The following is a 19,198-nucleotide window of genomic DNA, read 5'->3' as shown; positions in this document are numbered from 1 at the left end:
CCCTTGCCACTCTACATTTAAACCTCAATCAGATTCCTGCCTCTAACTCACTCCCAGCTATACATTGCTGTTTCTCAACGGCTGCACTGTCACCTGGGGGAATCGTACTAATATAATCATCATTATTAATCTGACTATTTAAAGGAGATTTTGCAAGGAGCAGATGGGGGTGAAGTGGGTGGGGGAGAGAGAGAGAGAGAAGCATTTCTATAGCCCATCTGTGATAACTTTAACCCAACATCTATTCTCTGTAATCCTTTTTTCTGAGCTTTATCAATGCATTTAATTGGAGAGGGGGATAGTAGACATGCTAATTGCAACACTGATTGTCATCACCTCAATAGCTGAAGGTGTCTATTCATATTTTAGTGCTGGGGAGGGGGGAGGGGGGGAACTGTAACTGGTGATTGAACATGCCTTTAAAAAATCTGTACAATGAGGTCTTGCAGTTAGATTGACATCACTTCCTCTGGTTTGGCTATTTAAAAAAAAATCCCTCACCATTCCCAGGCGCCTTCAGAAGAGGAGGAAGGTGTCCCCATCCCTTCCCTTTCATCCCTTGTCCCTTTTACCTGCACGAAATTCATCCCAAACCCTCCCTCTGATCTGCAAGGTTTTTTTTTTCTGTTTTAATTGCTTCTACCCTCCCTACCCCCTCCCAAATAAAAAAAAAATTACCCTCCAACTCCATCAATATCTCCATTCAGGATGATTTTCAAGGGTTTTATTGCCTGGATTCTGGTGTGCTGCCAGGGTAAGTTTATTGCAACATTTAATACGGTCTTGATTTGTTTTTTTTTAAATGTGTTTTGGGAGATTGTACCTCCACCTGCTCAATGTGAGAGGTTTCTGTAATGATGCACAGTAGGGAGGTGTTGTTTAATATGCAAAAGTTTAGATTTTCAGGGCCTGTGTGCCTGGGGGGGGGGGGGGGGGGGGTGTTCATTTTTTATGATCAGAAATGCCAGCAATTTCCCCAGGATGTCAATTCCACTTTTGTAATCCCCTGACCCGGGGCCACACAGCCAGAACTGACTTTCAGCACCTTGGACAGAGTCTCCATTTCCCCTCTCTCTCTCTCTCTCTCATTCCCCTTGCCTCTCCCTGCCTTCTCCTGTCCCCCCCCCCCCCCCCACTCTTTCTCCTCTCTGTCACACTTCCTCCCTTGCTCTCCCCCCCCCCCCCCACTGTCCTCCTCTCCCTTTCTCTGTCTCTCCCTCTCCCCCCATTCTCCTCTCTCCTATCTTCGTCCCTGCCAGTCTCTATCCTCCCCCCACCTTTCTCTCCTTCCTTCCTCCTTTGCCTCTCTCTGACTTTCTGTCTCTCTCTCTCTCTGTTCAGCTCCATCTCTATATATCTCTATATATATCTTGCTGTATCCCCCACCCTCCGAGTCTCCACCTGTCCCTCACTGTTTGTGCCTCTCAGTTCATTCTCTCTTTCTCACGGGTATCTGTTCCCTCTGTTCTCACTCTCTGTCTGTCTGTTCTCTCTCTCTGTCTGTCTGTCCTCACTCTCTCTGTCTCTGTCTCTGTCCCCATTCTCTCTGTCTGTCTGTCCTTACTCTCTCTCTGTGTCTGTCCCCACTCTCTCTCTCTCTCTTTCTCTGTCTGTCCCCACTCTCTCTCTTCTGTCCCCTCTCTCTCTCTCTCTGTCTCTGTCCCCACTCTCTCTCTCTGTCTGTCCTCACTCTCTCTTTCTCTTCTGTCCCCATTCTCTCTCTTTCTCTGTTCTCTCTCTGTCTGTCTGTCCCCATTCTCTTTCCCTCTCTCTCTGTCTGCCTGACTCCACTCTATACCTCTCTGTGCCACTCTTTCTCTCTCTGTCTGTCCTCACTCTCTCTCTGTCTGTCTGTCCCCACTCTCTTTCCCTCTCTCTCTGTCTGCCTGACTCCACTCTATACCTCTCTGTACCACTCTCTTTCTCTCTCTCTTTATGCCTCTGCTCTCTCTGTCTCATTTGCTGCCTGTTCCCATTCTCTTTCTCTCTGTCTGTCCTCTCTCTCTCTCTCTCTCTCTGTCTGTCCTCACTCTCTCTCTGTCTGTCCACAGACTCTCTTCTGTCTGTCCCTACTTTCTCTGTTATCTGTCACCTCTCTCTCTCTCTCTCTTTCTCTTTAACTGTCCCCCCTCTCTCTCTGTCTGTTATCTGTTTCCCTCTCTCTCTTTGTTATCTGACCCCCTTCACTCATCTCTCTATCTGTCCCCCACTCTCTCTCTCTCTGTTGTTTGTTCCCACTCACTCTCTCTCTGCTAACTGCCCCCCCCCCCACTCTGTCTGTTATCTGTGTCCCGGTTCTCTCTGTCATCAGTCCCCCCCCCCCTTCTCTCTCTGTCTCTCTCTGTTATCTGTCCCCTCTCTCCCCCCCTCTCTCTCTATCTGCCACCCCCTCTGTTAACTGTCCACCCCTCTCTCTCTCTCTCTCTGTCATCAGTCCCCCCTTCTCTCTCTGTCTCTCTCTGTTATCTGCCCCCCTGTCTCTCTCTCTCTGTTATCTGTCCCCGCTCTCTCTTTCTCTCTGTCTCCACTCTATATCATTTTCTCTATGTATCTTTGCCTCTCTCTGATTCTCCCCGGTAAACGTGGGCAGAAAATCAAAAAGGGGCAGACAGTATTGTTAAAACGCACAAAGTGTTAACTTTTGCAATCCCTGGTTACAGAGACGGTTGATACAGTAATTGGGTGAGAGACGAGTCCCCTTCAGAGCTCAAAACTCCTTCCTCATTCCCAAATTGTTATTTTTCTTCCCCTGACCATTACGGCCAACCCTGTGGCGTGTGCCGATTATTAAATCAATTTGCAGCTCTGGTTTAAGTTAAGCTGAATGTGAGCAGCCTGACCCATGATTGAAGCAGTAGTATCAATGCAGTTTCTTTCAAACAAGCGCAGTTAATGGACCTAATGTCCTCGCGAATGTAATCGAGATTTGTTTGGTTCCATAGGGTTGGAGAGGAGAGGGTGACATGTTATTGGAGCAGATACAGTGAATATGGAGGTCCAGAGATTGGAAATCCAGTGACTGTAACCGTGCAAATGATGTTATTTAATTCTGGCGATCATATTAACATTTAGTCTGGGGGAATGCCCTGATAACAAGCACAGACATTTGCATTTCTATAGCACCCTTGGATATAACAAAACATACCAGAGCAATTCACAGGAATACTGTCAGATAAAATATGAAATGGAGTTGTTGTGTTCTGTAATTTGGAATAACACGAGCTGCCACTTGATGCAGTTTTGAGTAAAAGATGCTCCAGATTTCGAAGTGAGTTCAATGTGTTTTATTGAACTATTAGCACAGTTCTCAATGAGTTTGACTCTCTGCTAATCTAAATGTAGTAACTCAGTCTAACTGAACCAGCCTTGCTCTAAGCCACGTGCTGGGGTGCGATGCTGAGAATACACCCTGTCTCACTCTGTAGATGTTGGTCTGTGGGAAGAGGTGGGGTGAGAGTGCCTCATCTCTTTTATAGTGAGATACCACCCCTGAGTGTCCTGAATGCTCATTGGCCGTGTCCTATTCTATGTGTTAATTAGCTGCGTGTTTGCATATCATGACAGGAGTCACATATTGAAACTTACGAGATCCTGAGGGGGGGGTTGACAGGGGAGATGCTGAAAGGGTGTTTGTGGGAGAACTGGAACACAGTTCCAGCCCGTACCAGCCTCCCCAGACAGGCGCCGGAATGTGGCGACTAGGGGCTTTTCACAGTAACTTCATTGAAGCCTACTCGTGACAATAAGCGATTTTCATTTCATTTCATTTCATTTTCAGTTTAAAAAGAATAGGAGGTCCCTCATTTCGGATGGAGAATTCTTTTCTCTCAGATGATCGTCAGTCTGTGGAATTCACTTCCTGAAAGAATGATGGAGGCTGGGTCTTTGAAAATTGTTACCATCCCAGTTGATGTTATAACTGGGCAGGTAGATCTCAGAATGGAACCCTAGCTCAAAAGACCATGGGCCAGATTCTCCGTTTCCCAGGCTAAGTGTGGCTGATCTGTGGCGTTTTATGTGGAAATAAATCGGCGGCGCCCCCCCCCCCCCCCCCCCCCCCCACACCGATCCTGCGGCCGGTGGATCGGCCATGCCGCGTAAAACACTCGGTCTCCACGAAATGAATGCCTGGAGAATGGCCGGGTCTGTGGCCCGGGCATGCGCATGGCGACGACCTGCAGCGGACACACCATAAGAAATGCCGCCAGCCATGCGCGGACCCAACCTGCCAGATAGTGCCCCCCTGGCCACCCCCCCATCAGTCCCCCCCCCCAGCCCTCACCGAAGGCTGCACCCTCCCCCCTCCCCCCCCCCCACCACCCAGCCAGCAGCACAGCTCCCGTCCGACTGTGGCGGTGGTGGACGCCAAAATAAGTAGTAAATAATGAACCCCTGCTGAGATAATCATAGGAGATGGGAAGGTGCCTGAGATCAAGAGTCACTGTCAGTATTGTCACAACACCATGGGTTAGTGCGCCATCAATTCCAGTCCCACTTCACCTGGAATTGCATCTCTGCCTACTAGCAACTGATGAAAAATGAAAATCGCTTATTGTCACGAGTAGGCTTCAATGAAGTTACTGTAAAAAGCCCCTAGTCACCACATTCCAGCGCCTGTTCAGGGAGGCTGTTACGGGAATCGAACCGTGCTGCTGGCCTGCCTTGGTCTGCTTTCAAAGCCAGCGATTTAGCCCGGTGAGCTAAACAGCCCCTGTGACATCACTTCAGCAATGTGATCAGCTTCATTTCTTAAAGGTACATTTCTTAAACATCCAGTTCTTAAAGGCACTCTCACATGACAAGATCCACTCGGTGCCTTAGAGTCTGGTTTCTTCTTTCCAAAATACAAAACCTGGGAACACAGAGTCATAAAAAGCAGGCTGCTTCAACTTTGGGTCTTCTGCTTAAAGGCACATCCCGATTATGGGTCCAGGGACCAAAATAGTAAAATAAAATATATGGGAACAAATGCTCTAGGAGTCTTACATACTTGACTGACCTGCCTTCAGTATTAATCCAGAATTCCATTCTCCCCCTGTTTGTGTGGGTTTCACCCCCCACAACCCAAAGATGTGCAGGCTAGGTGGATTGGCTACGCTAAATTGCCTCTTAATTGGAAAAAAAATGAATTGGGTGCTCTAAATTTAAAAAGAAAAGTATTCATCCAGAATTCCATGACTACAATTTATGTCAATGCTTTGTTATTTGTTTGCTTCAGTGAGCTGCCGACCACTGTCATCTGCGTTGGACAAGGAAGATGAGACGGTAAGCTGTGACTTTTCTCGGCTTCTTTGCATCCTTGCTGTTTAAAGTATCTTCCCTCCCTTCAAACGTGGCCATACTCACTTCGAAGCAACAGCAGGTTACATTTACTTACAAGACCGGTTAGGTAGACTGGAAATGCTAAGTTGCCCTTTAGTGCCAGTGATTTGCTGGTTAAGTTACAGGGATAGGGTGGGGGAGTGGACCCAGATAGAGTGCTCTCTCAAGAGGGTCGGTGCAGACTTGATGGGCCGAATGGCCTCCTTCTGCACTGTAGGGATTCTATGATTTATATAGGGCAGCAGGGTAGCATGGTGGTTAGCATAAATGCTTCACAGCTCCAGGGTCCCAGGTTCGATTCCCGGCTGGGTCACTGTCTGTGTGGAGTCTGCACGTCCTCCCCCTGTGTGTGTGGGTTTCCTCTGGCTGCTCCGGTTTCCTCCCACAGTCCAAAGATGTGCGGGTTAGGTGGATTGGCCATGCTAAATTGCCCTTAGTGTCCTAATAAAAGTAAGGTTAAGGGGGGGGGGGGTTGTTGGGTTACGGGTATAGGGTGGATATGTGGGTTTGAGTAGGGTGATCATGGCTCGGCACAACATTGAGGGCCGAAGGGCCTGTTCTGTGCTGTACTGTTCTATGTTCTATGTTCTATAGCACTGTTAATGTAGGGAGACATGTCAGGTTGCTTCACAAGAATATTAGCAAACAAAGGTTGAACCACCTGAAATAATATTGAGACAGGTGAGGTGGGTTTTAGGGAGATAGGTAAAGCGGAGTGGTTTAGGGAGGCATTCCAGAGCTCAGGAACCAGGCAGCCGATGGTGCAACAATTTAAATTGGGAGATGCTGAAGGGATTGGGGAGCGTAGAGATCTCGGAGGGTTGTGGAGCTGGAGGAGATGTCAAAGATAGTGAGGGCATTGCAAGGTCATGGAAGAATTTGAACAGAGGCAATGAGAATTTTAAATTTTGAGACCATGCTGGACAGGGGACCAACATAGATTTTTTAAAAATTTAGAATACCCAATTCCTTATTTCCCCAGTTAAGGGGCAATTTAGCCTGGCCAACCTTCCCTGTAGCTGAGCTGTGAGATCCGGGTTTCAATTACACCCAGGTTCCGGCAGAGAGTGGAAAACGTCAGCCGGCATTCCCAATCCCGGTCTCCATCCCACACTTTTACGCCGTCGTTTCAACTAATTTTTTTCCCCCCGGAATCTTCTCTCTCTTTCCCCTCAGCCCCTCCCTCCTGCCCTCCCCCTCCCCACTCTGTGGGTGCAGAACCCCTGATAACCTTGACCAAGCATCCAGTCGGCACTGATGGGGCAGGCTTTGGGGAGGGGGCGGGGGGGGGGGGGGGGGGGGTGTCACACTCTTCCCCAATCCTTGCCTCTTCCCAATCCTCCGCTTTCCCTGCTGCCCCTTCGCAGCAGGGGGGCCCAGTGTTACGAGGGATCCATGATTTTAGGAGTCATGTCCCAGGATGTAAGCAGTCTCACTTGCACATCATTACGATATGTCCACCCTCATTGCCCCAGCACCCCTGAGGCTCCAGGCAGGAGATTCGGGGGCTTAGGCTAGAGGTTCCTCCCCTTTAGTGAGAGCATATTTCTCGAATACTGACAGTTAAAGGGATGACTTTATACCCAAAGAACATAAATAAATAATAATAATCGCTTATTGTCACAAGTAGGCTTCAATGAAGTCACTGTGAAAAGCCCCTAGTGACCACATTTGGGGAGGCCATTACAGGAATTGAACCCACACTGCTGGCCTTGTTCTGCATTACAAGCCAGCTGTTTAGCCCACTGTGCAGCCATCCCTGTGTCCACCCCATCAAACTTCTTCAGATTCTTGTGCGTTCCAATGAGATCACCTCTCATTCTTCTGCAATCCAGCCAGCACACGCCCCTTCACAAGGGTAGCACAGTGGCTATCACCGTGGCTTCACAGCGCCAGGGTCCCAGGTTCGACTCCCAGCTTGGCTCCCTGTCTGTGCGGAGTCTGCACGTTCTCCCCGCGTCCGTGTGGGTTTCCTCCCACAAGGGGCAGCAGGGTAGCATGGTGGTTAGCATAAATGCTTCACAGCTCCAGGGTCCCAGGTTCGATTCCCGGCTGGGTCACTGTCTGTGCGGAGTCTGCACGTCCTCCCCCTGTGTGCGTGGGTTTCCTCCGGGTGCTCCGGTTTCCTCCCACAGTCCAAAGATGTGCGGGTTAGGTGGATTGGCCAGGCTAAATTGCCCGTAGTGTCCTAATAAAAAAAAAGTAAGGTTAAGGGGGGGGTTGTTGGGTTACGGGTATAGGGTGGATACGTGAGTTTGAGTAGGGTGATCATGGCTCGGCACAACATTGAGGGCCGTAGGGCCTGTTCTGTGCTGTACTGTTCTATGTTCTATGTTCTAAGTCCCGAAAGACGTGCTGGTTGGGCGAATTGGACATTCTGAATTCTCCCTCCGTGTACCCGAACAGGCGCCGGAGTGTGGGGACTAGGGGCTTCTCACAGTAACTTAATTGCAGTGTTAATGTAAGCCGACTTGTGATAATTATTATCAGAGGACACCGCTTGTCATCCTAGAATTCACAATATTTGACTGAGAGTTTCAGCATTTGTAAAGAGCCCAGGAATTGATTGTAAATGTGTATATTTATCCCGAGGGTGCTACATCTCACTGGCGCATTGCAAACACGTGCCGAGTAGCAATGCATCAGTCTACCGGTTTGCAAGCCACATGGAGAGCAGCAAGGAATGCAGACGGTGAATCTCCAGCACCTTGAGCTAATTTACGGGTATCAGAAGAGCAATTGATGTTAGCCCAATTCATCATTTTAAATCTGAGATGGATAGATGTTTGCTAAACTAGGGTATTGAAGGGTCTGAAATGAAGGGAGATAAATTGAGATATCGGCCAGGATCGAAATGAATTGTGGGTTAGGCTCGGACTGAATGGCCTCCTGCTCTGCCATATGTAAGTGGCATTTAAATGGCTGTGTGTATCCCTGTCTCCCTCTGCAGGTTACCAGGTGTATTGTTGAAGTGATCTCAGATACACTTTCCAAACCACATCCATTGCCACTCAGCGGTGACTGCAGCAGGATCCTCCGAGAAGGTCAAAGTGCTTCAGATTCATTCTTCCTCCTATGTTTCTTTGCCTTTACTCTCCCCCCCCCCCCCGCGTCCCCTCCTCTCTCCTCCCCACCTTTCTGGATGCAAGGGCTCATTTATTCCGGGACAGCGTTCAATGATCTCTGGCTTCTCTCTCTCTCTCTTTAGCTGCTTCTCTTTCACTCTCTCCTCTGTGGTTTTCTGAGTCTATCTCTCCAAATAATTAATAATAATAAATCTCCCCGTTTCTAACTCTCCATCTCGCTCCCGGTTTCTCCATCTCTCATTCTCTGCTTCTGTCTTTCTCTCTCGGACTCTCTCTTTTCTCCTCCCCCACCTGACTCTCTCCATCCTTCTCTCTGTCTTCTCTTTCTTCCTGTCTCTCTCTCTCTCTCATTCTCCTTCTGTCTTCCTCCCCTCCCTCTCTGACTCTCTGTTTGTCTCCCCCCGTGACCGCTTCACCCCCTGGACTATATCCATTTCTCTTTTTCTCTCTACCTCTCTTCCCCAACCCCTCCTCCCCCACCTCGGACTCTTCCCATCGCTGTCTCCCTCAGTCTTTCTTACTTTTCTGTCTCTCGCTCTCTTCCTGTCTTCCTATTTCTCCCTTTGGCTCCCATCCTCGCTCAATCTCTCTGCAACCTCTCTCTGACTCTTTACATCTCCATTCTGTACTTGTATCGGTTTATTGTTCCATTCCCATTTGATTTCCCTTGACTTACATTTTTATTGTCTACCTGCTCCTTCTCACCTTTGTTAGTTTCCCTGGGATCTGAGCCTGCTACAACTAACCCTGATCTTTTATTTCCCTCGGTAGATGAAAGGATTCTGGCTATGGTTCGTCATCAGAATCTTCTGAAGGAGTTGGAAGACCTGACACACCGCGGTACGGTAACCTAAATGATGGCTCGCTTCATAAAATACAGATTAAAAAGCGTCTTGGGGTAAAATCTCACCCTGGCAAATCAATTTATTTAAAAAAAAATTTAGAGTACCCAATTAATTTTTTCCAATTAAGGGGCAATTTAGCATGGCCAATCCGCCTACCCTGCACATCTTTGGGTTGTGGGGGGTGAAACCCACGCAGACACGGGGAGAATGTGCAAACTCCACATGGACAGTGACCCAGAGCCGGGATCGAACCTGGGACCTCGGCGCCGTGAGGCAGCAGGGCTAACCCACTGAGCCACCGTGCTGCCCTCTGGCAAATCAATTTGAAAGCCACGAACTAAAGACAACTATATCACCATTACTTGCAGATCTCAGGCAATTTGAATTGGGGGGAAAGGGCGGCACAGTGGTTAGCGCTGCTGCCTCACGGCGCCGAGGTCCCAGGTTCGATCCCGGCTCTGGGTCACTGTCCGTGTGGAGCTTGCACATTCTCCCCGTGTTTGCGTGGGTTTCGCCCCCACAACCCAAAGATGTGCAAGGTAGGTGGATTGGCCAGGCTAAAATTGCCCCTTAATTTGAAAAAATGAATCGGGTACTGTAAATTTTTTAAAAAAGTTAAACTATCAGCAACGATCGGAACATGAGTTGGCAATGGCTGTGTTTCTCGTTGAACCGACATAGGCTGTGAATTTACCGGCTCGTCTACAAAATTATGAGGGGCATAGACAGAGTGGAGTCAGAAGCTTTTTCTCAAGGTAGAGGGCTCAATTACGAGAGGGCATAGGCTTAAGGTGCGAGGGGCAAGGTTTAGAGGAGATTTACGAGGCAGGTTTTTTTACACAGAGGGTAGTGGGTGCCTGGAACTCGCTGCCGGAGGAGGTGGTGGAAGCAGGGACGATAGTGACATTTAAGGGGCATCTGGACAAATACATGAATAGGATGGGAATAGAGGGATACGGACCCTGGAAGGGTAGAAGATGTTAGTTTAGACGGGCAGCATGGTCGGCACAGGCTTGGAGGGCCGAAGGGCCTGTTCCTGTGTTGTACTTTTCTTTGTTCTTTGTTCAGCAGTTGCCAATTTCGGGATAAACAGCTTTCATCAGCAGCTTTCAGTTGACCTCAGGTTATCCCTATTCAGAATACACAGGAAAGTCAAGCCAAGATGCCTTTAAGCGATAGGCAACATAGTGGAGACCACTTCTCTCACACCTTTATCTCTGTTAGCTGTGTGCGGCATTATATAACACAACCTTCTTCAAAGCAATTGTTTCCAGAGTGACATTGCAAAGGCCACTTTTTAATTGCCTGTTTTCATTGTTCTGAGATGGTCTTTGTTTCCGTCAATGGGCGCGCTTCATCGCCAGTGAAGACTCAAACAGGTATTGTGTGACGGGAGTCACACGGAGGCGCGATCGAGTCAGGGCGCCAAGCTCCCGCATCAAACGGGCATTTCGTGAACCTGTTGAGTTTCGCAGACAATCCAACAATATTGGAATTCAATTTCACAACTTTCCACGCTGGCAGTTCAATTGACGACCTCCGTTTTGCGAATTCAGCACCGGAACCACCTGGAGGAAACGGTAGTCCAGTGGGATTGTCACTGGACTGATAATCCCGAGGCCCCCAGGCTAACGCTCTGAGGGGAGCACGGGTTCAAATCCCACTCCGGCAGCTGGTGGTATTTGAATTCAATTAATAAAATCTGGAATAGGGCGGCGCAGTGGTTAGCACTGCTGCCTCACGGCGCCGAGGTTCGATCCCGGCTCTGGGTCACTGTCCGTGTGGAGTTTGCACATTCTCCCCGTGTCTGCGTGGGTTTCGCCCCCACAACCCAAAGATGTGCGGGTAGGTGGATTGGCCAGGCTAAATTGCCCCTTAATTGGAAATAATGAATTGGGTGCTCTAAATGTATAAACAAATAAATTAACAAATAAAATCTGGAATTGAAAGGTGGTCTCAGTAACGGGGACCGTGACAACGATCATCGACTGTCATTAAAAACCCATCTGGTTCACTAATGTCCCCTTTAGGGAAGGAAATCTGCCGTCCTTACCCGGTCTGGCCTACATGTGACTCCAGACCCCACAGCGATGTGGTTGCCTCTTAACTGCCCCGAAATATCCGAGCGGGACACTCAGTTCAAGGGCAATTAGGAATGGGCAACAAATGCCAGTCTTGCCAGCGACAGCAGTTGATTGGATGTTCTTCAACTCTTTTTCTCCATCCACAGAGGTGACCAAGGAGAGCCTGCCCAAGAAAAGCAATAAAAGATGGAACTATGCACCAGAAGAAAGTGTTGAATTGAATGAAGAGGACAACGTGAAGAAGCAACACATGTTGAACACGAAGAACGACGCTAGTCACCGAGGAAGAGCCAATGCTAAGAATGATGTCCCTTTAAAGAGAAAGGAAGACATGGAGAAATATGTGGAAAGTGAAGAAGAAAACCTGAAGGGGCAACATGATGATAAAGTCATGACTGGCGAAGATGACACCAAGAAAGTCATGCCTGAAAATGAGGAAGAGCTTAGTGATGAAGATAAGAGAAGTCCTGAGAAAAGACATAGAGTATCTTCTGAGGAAGATCGACTGTCCAATGAATTAGAACAGGAGGACCTTGATGCCCTCTCGTTAGACGAAATGGTTAAGAAGATTGCAAGGAAGGAAGAGGAAGATCGACTGTCCAATGAATATGAACAGGAGGACCTTGATGCCCTCCCGTTAGACGAAATGGTTAAGAAGATTGCAAGGAAGGAAGAGGAAGATCGACTATCCAATGAACATGAACAGGAGGACCTTGATGCCCTCTCGTTAGACGAAATGGTTAAGAAGATTGCAAGGAAGGAAGAGGAAGATCGACTGTCCAATGAATATGAACAGGAGGACCTTGATGCCCTCCCGTTAGACGAAATGGTTAAGAAGATTGCAAGGAAGGAAGAGGAAGATCGACTATCCAATGAACATGAACAGGAGGACCTTGATGCCCTCTCGTTAGACGAAATGGTTAAGAAGATTGCAAGGGAGGAACTGGAAGATGAAGAAGATAAGCGAGCTGATGAGAAGAAGCAGCATAGCTCAGAAGAAGATGACTTTAAGAAGGGAAATGAGGGAGCACAGAGCAATGTTAAGAAACGAGTTGAAGAAAATGCCAGCGATGAAGAAACTGATCAGTTTGAAGTGGATGAAAATGGAGTCAAGACCCAACAACACCAGGCTGATGACAAACATTCCCATGAGAAAATGTCGCAGGAAGACAAGAGACATCATTTCCTAGAAGAAGATATGGACTTGAATAGACACGACAATGACCGTGAGTACCCGGAGAAGAGGCACCATGGGATTGAAAATGGTGAAGAACGAGATGAAGAGGAGGAAGAAGAGATTGATGAAGATGAAGAAGAAGAGGAGGAGGAAGAAAGGAAACAGAAATATGAGGTCAGTATGCAATTTATTTCTTGTTTCTCCTAAATGTCAAGGTGATTGAGATTGTTACTGTCTTCTTCAAGGTTATTCTTCAGACGGCACAGGGAAAACAGGCTCCTTCAATTCAAAGTATCTGTTCTTTCACTCAACATTGCTGCTTGGTTTCCTCTGCAGCACACAACAACAAACTGTTGGCTGACTCTGTAGTTCAGTGAAGAACCTGCCACCCCAATTCTATGCAACCCATCCTTATAATGTAACCCGTTCAGCTCCGTGAATAGTATTTCTCAAAGTGCCCCGCCCCGCCCTACACCCGCCCACCATCCTCCCTGTTCAGGTGTATATACGTCTGACCAATATTCTTTTATTGCCATCACAAACAAAATAAAACACACTACCTGGTCATTTAACTCGTTGCTTCCTTGTGGCATCTTAATCGTGTTTGTCAATTGGCCAACTATCTCCCTCTCCGAGAATTTGAATTCCTCTGTAGCGAGCAGGGAGTTTCCAGACTGGTGATCAGCTGTGATATAAGTGGAGGTTCATCTTCAGCAATGGCTTCATCTGCCGACAATGCCACCCACAGGATTTACACTTCCCACTAACAGGAAGGTCAGGGGACAGCGCTCGCCCAACATTTGGTCTGGGTGTGCTGTTTGATCCATTGTCTGGGGGAGGCTGTGGCGTAGTGGTATTGTCACTGCACCAGAGACCCAGAATACTCTGGGGCCCCAGCTTCAAATCCCGCCACTGCCGATGGTGAAATTTGAATTCAATAAAAATCTGGAATTAAGAGTTTAATAATGACCATGAAACTTTGGTCAATTGTCGTAAAAACCCATCTGGGTCACTAATGCCCCTTTGGGGAAGGAAATCTGCCGTCCTTACCTGGTCTGGCCTACACGTGACTCCAGACCCACAGCAATGTGATTGACTCTTAACTGCCCACTCAAGGGATGGGCAATAAATGCTGGCACAGCCTGTGATGCCCACGTGCCATGAACGAATTAAAAAAAAAAAGTTCAGACAGGGCACTGCACTAACACTAGTGAATTGGCAGCACTAACATATCATAAGCAGTCCATTCAGGGGCAGCAAGTGGTGCAGTGGTTAGCACTGGGACTGAGGCGCTGAGGGCCCGGGTTCGAATCCCGGCCCTGGGTCACTGTCCGTGTGGAGTTTGCACATTCTCCCCGTGTCTGCGTGGGTTTCACCCCCACAACCCAAAAGATGTGCCGGTTAGGTGGATTGGCCAGGCTAAATTGACCCTTAATTGGGAAAAAAAAATAATTGGGTTCTCTAAATTAAAAAAAAAATTAAGCAGGCCATTCAGCCCGTTAAACCCCCTACTCACCTCACCCTACCACCAAATCCTTTCTCCAGCATGGGTTTATCCAGCTTCCCCTTAAATGTACATCTGCTATTCGAGTTCCACGTTCTCGTCATCCGAAAGAGATGAGGAAAACCTTCCAAATTTCTCCCTCTGTTGCACAGACACATGTATAGGGTGGGATTTCCCAGTCCCGACACGGGCTGGGAGTGGGATCTTCCAGTTCCATTGCTGTCAAGGGGGTTTCCCATCATTCCCAACCTCTCCCGCTGGGGACCCCACAGCGAGAATGACTGATAAATCCTGTCCATTATTGCCCTTCACTTTGATGCCGGTCCCCTTTAAGGAACTTATCCCGCAGTTTGTTGGTTTAGTTTATTCGGTTAACGCGATGAAGCGCGTACAATGGGGCAACGTACTTGCCAAACTGCCTCCAGCCAGAAGTGGATTCTCTGAGGATCGGTCAGAGAGGCTGAACGTCTCTCGCGTGCACGGTGGAGCAGTGGGTTAGCCCTGCTGCCTCACGGCGCCGAGGTCCCAGGTTCGAATCCCGGCTCTGGGACACTGTCCGTGAGGAGTTTGCACATTCTCCCCGTGTCTGCGTGGGTTTCGCCCCCACAACCCAAAGATGTGCAGGGTAGGTGGATTGACCACGCTAAATTGCCCCTTAATTGGAAAAAATTAATTGGGTACTCTAAATTTATAAAAAAGAAAAAAAAGAGGCTGAACGTGCTAAATCGCAGCAATGCTGTCATTATTCTCAGCAGCGGAGTTTAATGCCGAATTAAAAATGCACAATGCAGCGAGAACCTGCATTGATCCATTGCGCCTGCACGAGACACGACTGTCTGACTCCGGGGCGGGAGTGCCTGTGGGATGTCAGTGAGACGTTCGGCCAAATCGTTACTTCAAATCCAACTATCCTGAGCTGGTCCAGGATCCCAGGCTCACCTCCGGCAGCTCCGGAACTGCCAAATCTACAGGGTGATTTATTGGCTAATTATTAATTGCACTCCATTCACATCAAATTTACAATTAATTCCTCGCAGTCCACATGTTCCTATCCATCGGGTTATTGTGATGTACGCTTCCCGGAGGGGAGTGCTTAGTGCCAGAGGTGAGTCTTTGCCAGGGTGAGGTTTTAGATTAAGAGCAAGTAACTGGGGAGGGGGGAAGGGAAGAGTGAATGATGTAGCTGCGTAGCTGAGCCGTGAGAGTCTCAGAGACAACAGGCGAATGCTTGATTACGCTCTCGAGGAATGGAACACAATTGGAACTGGTTAATTTGACGGGGCGCACTGAAGAATGGGTTTTAAAAAAATAAATTTAGAATATCCAATTCATTTTTTCCAATTAAGGGGCAATTTAACGTGGCCAATCCACCTAACCTGTACATCTTTGGGTTGTGGGGGTGAAACCCACGCAGACACGGGGAGAATGTGCAAACTCCTCACAGACAGCGACCCAGGGCCGGGATTCGAACCCGGGTCCTCAGCGCCGTGAGGCAGCAATGCTAACCACTGTGCCACCGTGCCGCCCGTGGAGAATGGGGTTTGAGGAGAAGGAACAAAAGCAAAAATTGCAGCCAGGGGTCATAGAGAGGTCGACAGCATAGAAAAGGTCCATCGGCCCATCGCAGCGTCTGCAGCGGTCAAAAACAACCACCTAACTATTCTAATCCCGTTTTCCAACACATGGCCCATAGCCGTGTCTGCCCCGGGATCGCAGGGGCACATCTAAATCCTTCTGGAATGTTCTGAGGGTTCCCGCCTCCAGCACCCTTTCAGGCAGCGAGTTCCAGATTCCCTCCTCCCTCTGGGTGAAAAGGTTTTTCCCCAAATCCCCTCGAAATCTCCTGCCCCTCACCTTAAATCTCTGCCCCCTGGTCACTGATCCCTCCACCAAGGGGAAATGTTTCCTCCTGTCTACTCTATCTCTGCCCCTCATCATTTTGTGCATCTCAATCATGTCCCCTCCTCCCCACCCCCCTCAGTCTCCTCTCCTCCAAGAAAAACAACCCCAGTCTATCCAATCATAGCTTTTAGCACTTAGTGTGTACGTTGGAATCTGTGGGAGGCAGTGTTCCCCATGAGTCTGCTGCACTTTGCCCTATAGTTGGTAACAGCTGCAGGTTTGGAAGGTGCTGTCGAAGGAGCCTGGGTGAGTTGCTGTGGCGCCTCTTGTAGACGGTACACACAGCTGCCACTGTGCATCGGTGGTGGAGGGAGGGAGTGTTGAAGGTGGTGGATGGGGTGCCAGTCAAGCGGGGCTGCTTTGTCCTGGATGGTGTCGAGCTTCTTGAGTGTTGTTGGAGCTGCGCTCATCCAGGCAAGTGGAGAGTCCATCGCACTCCTGACTTGTGCCTTGGAGATGGTGGACAGGCTTTGGGGGGTATTTATTTGGCTGGTCCACCTCAGTTTCGGGTCTGAATAGAGTGTGAATTGCAGATCAGAGTCACAAGAGAGACATCTGACCACTGGCACCGCCTGAGATACGGTTACGAATGTAACTGAGGGCAGCACGGTGGCTCAGTGGTTAGCCCTGCAGCCTCACGGCGCTGAGGTCCCGGGTTCGATCCCGGCTCTGGGTCACTGTCCGCGTGGAGTTTGCACATTCTCCCCGTGTCTGCGTGGGTTACACCCCCACAACCCAAAGATGTGCAGAGTAGGTGGATTGGCCACGCTAAATTGCCCCTTAATTGGAAAAAATGAATTGGGTTAGGGTTTTTTTTTTACCTGTTCCTGGCCATTTTGAAGGCCACTTGCGGCCGGCAGTATTAAAAGCCGGCTGTTGCGCGCGGATTTGCGCGATCGGGGGGGGGCGCCGCGACGGACGGCCCCGCGACCCTCCCGACACCCAAGTTTGACAATGCTACCGTTTTCCTTTTTCAAATTCCCTCCCCAGGAACACAAGCTAAAGAACCTCGTGGGGATCGAGGAGGAGTTGAAGAAGGTTGCGGAGAAGCTGAGGGACATTCGGAGAGGCTAAGGGCACTTCCAACCAAGCTCAGCTCCCTCACCATGCTAATCATGCGTTTAACTATCCACATTCACTCCTCTATTTTGCAGGCTATGTACTGTTATATAGTCCAGGCTTTAAGCTGCATGGACAGGGTGCAGTCGTGCATGCTGCAGTTCTTCATTTACAATTGGCAATGTCACCCATTTAGGGAAGGGTTGGATTTAAGAGGAGAAAGAGAGAGAAAAGAAATGACAAAGTTAAAAGCCGTCATCTTCCAATTCAAGTCGAGATTACCCTTGGGTGTTGTTGCTGGGGAAATCAGGATGAAGGTCCCATCTATCGGCAGATATACTTGCCCGGAGAGCAGGTTCAACATTCAGTAGACGGTTCCCCGGGAGTGGAGGATTGTCCAGAGGGGCGGGGGGGAAGATTGTGCCTATGTCCTCTGGACTTCAGATAAATTGAGAGGCAATTTCACAAAAACAAAGCAGATTCTGAGAGGCGAGACACTGAGAGGATGGGTAAAAGGCCCAGAGTCCTTTCTTTTAGGCTGAGTGGAGAAATCCCTTGACGCACACAGGAGGGGTGTGAATCTTTAGGATTCCCTACTCCGGGCACTGTGGGTGCAGAGTATATTCAAGGCTGGGAGGGGCAGATTGGCAGACTCTGGGGGAATTGAGTGGGATCAGACAAGAACGTGAGCCGAGGTAGGTCATGGTTCTGCCGAGATGGTGGAGCAGACTCGAAGGGCCGAATGGCCTCCTGTTTCTAATGTACAGCTGCAGGCCTGACTGTGCATCTCAAGAGAATGATGGCTCCTCTTGTCCCGCGTCTTTTTGACCATCCCTTTACTCTGTGTCACCTGAGTACTGACCCATCAGCCACTGGAACCACTTTCTCATTTACTGAGGGTATTACGCCTCAATGGGGAAAACCCCACTGAAATATCCCCTCAAATACAGTCGGGAGGGATAAAGATTAACGGTGTGATTCACACAATTTATGTCTCACCCCAAATAGGATCATTAGAAATTACAGTGCAGAAGGCGGCCATTCGGCCCATAGAGTCTGCACCGACCCTCTGAAAACGCACCCTATCTGGGCCCACTCTCCCCATCCCCGTAACCCCATCTAACCGTTGGACACTAAGGAGCAATTTTATCACGGCCAATCCACCCAACCTGCACATCTTTGGACTGTGGGAGGAAACCGGAGCGCCCGGAGGAAACCCACGCACACACGGGGAGAACGTGCAAACTCCACACAGACAGTGACCCGAGCCGGGAATCGAACCCGGGACCCTGGAGCCCCGAGGCTGCAGTGCTAACCACTGTGCCACCGTGCTGCCCACGTGCAAAAGGTGTTAACCTTGGCAAATAAGCTTCCAAATAAGGACCAAAAATAACTCCTTACAATCATAAATTGTATCAATCAGCTGACAGAAGGAAGAATTGATTGGTCGATCTTGAAGAGGATGTAGCGGAGTGGGAAAGTGTAGAAATTCTAAACAGCTGAATGTACATCCCCTGGCACAGGAGGTGTTTGCATTTCACACTGTAAAATAGGATATTGTTGCCTTTTTTAAAAATTTCGGGGGTGAGACCCACGCAGACACGGGGCGAATGTGCAAACTCCACACGGACAGTGACCCGGGGCCGGGATCGAAACCGGGCCCTCGGCGCTATGAGGCAGCAGTGCTAACCACTGCATCACCGTACCTCCCCGTTATCGATGCTTTGAAGAAAGATTTCGACACAGCTTTTAGACAAGGAAAGAATTGAAAATTGGGCTTTTCTGATTGTGAAGGGGCGGCTTGAAAAGCAATAAATTCCAAAGCGCAGCCATATGTTTGGAGTGATCTCTCGTCACCCCGTAGGATATAAATGACAAGTTTCGACCACCCTGTAACGTGATTGTTAAAAACCCTGATCATGGACGGATACAACTCTCTTTTCCATTCTGCCGATGAAAATCAATCTGCCCCCAGTACACCCTTCGTGTGAATTTCTCTGGGTCTTCTCGAATCGAGAGGTTGACTTTTTTCCTCCCCCCCTACCCAATGCGGGATCCAGTCACGTGAACCATTGAGAGGTCAAATTGACAGAGAGAGACAACGATGAAACCTACCTTGGTAGCGACGGCAGCCATTAACTCTTTCCCCGAGACGGTAGCCTAAACATCTTTAATGTTGCCCCGGTTACTGGGGAGCCAAATGTAAAACCTGCTGTTCG

The 19,198-nt window shown here is 49.0% G+C and overlaps 1 protein-coding gene across 4 annotated transcripts; it reads left to right on the top strand.

Moving 5' to 3' along the window:
- Positions 1 to 488: 488 nt before the first annotated feature.
- Positions 489 to 17,201, top strand: LOC119957885 (chromogranin-A-like). Of its 4 annotated transcripts, none has more exons than XM_038786063.1 (7): positions 489 to 754; positions 5,219 to 5,265; positions 8,273 to 8,366; positions 9,180 to 9,248; positions 11,484 to 11,896; positions 11,987 to 12,688; positions 16,911 to 17,201. In XM_038786063.1, the coding sequence occupies exons 1-7, from the start codon at positions 709 to 711 to the stop codon at positions 16,992 to 16,994; spliced, it is 1,455 nt and encodes a 484-aa protein (XP_038641991.1). In that variant the 5' UTR covers positions 489 to 708; the 3' UTR covers positions 16,995 to 17,201. The 4 variants fall into 4 exon arrangements, with proteins under 4 accessions (XP_038641991.1, XP_038641992.1, XP_038641990.1 ...); XM_038786064.1 differs by having other exon boundaries at positions 11,484 to 12,076; positions 12,257 to 12,688; XM_038786062.1 differs by having other exon boundaries at positions 9,180 to 9,245; positions 11,484 to 12,688.
- The last annotated feature ends 1,997 nt before the right edge of the window (positions 17,202 to 19,198 follow it).

The sequence above is a fragment of the Scyliorhinus canicula genome, chromosome 27 (genome assembly GCF_902713615.1).
Source record: "Scyliorhinus canicula chromosome 27, sScyCan1.1, whole genome shotgun sequence".
NCBI classification, from domain to species: Eukaryota; Metazoa; Chordata; class Chondrichthyes; order Carcharhiniformes; family Scyliorhinidae; genus Scyliorhinus; species Scyliorhinus canicula.
The sequence above is the reverse complement of the archived record's forward strand: the minus strand, read 5'-3'. Positions and strand labels throughout refer to the sequence as shown.

Excerpts from the sequence above, each read along its gene's own strand:
- LOC119957885 (XM_038786061.1), top strand. The coding sequence starts at position 709 with ATGATTTTCAAGGGTTTTATTGCCTGGATTCTGGTGTGCTGCCAGG. Across the intron at positions 8,367-9,179 it reads CAGCAGGATCCTCCGAGAAG|ATGAAAGGATTCTGGCTATG; the intron begins GTCAAAGTGCTT and ends TTCCCTCGGTAG. Across the intron at positions 9,249-11,483 it reads GGAAGACCTGACACACCGCG|AGGTGACCAAGGAGAGCCTG; the intron begins GTACGGTAACCT and ends CTCCATCCACAG.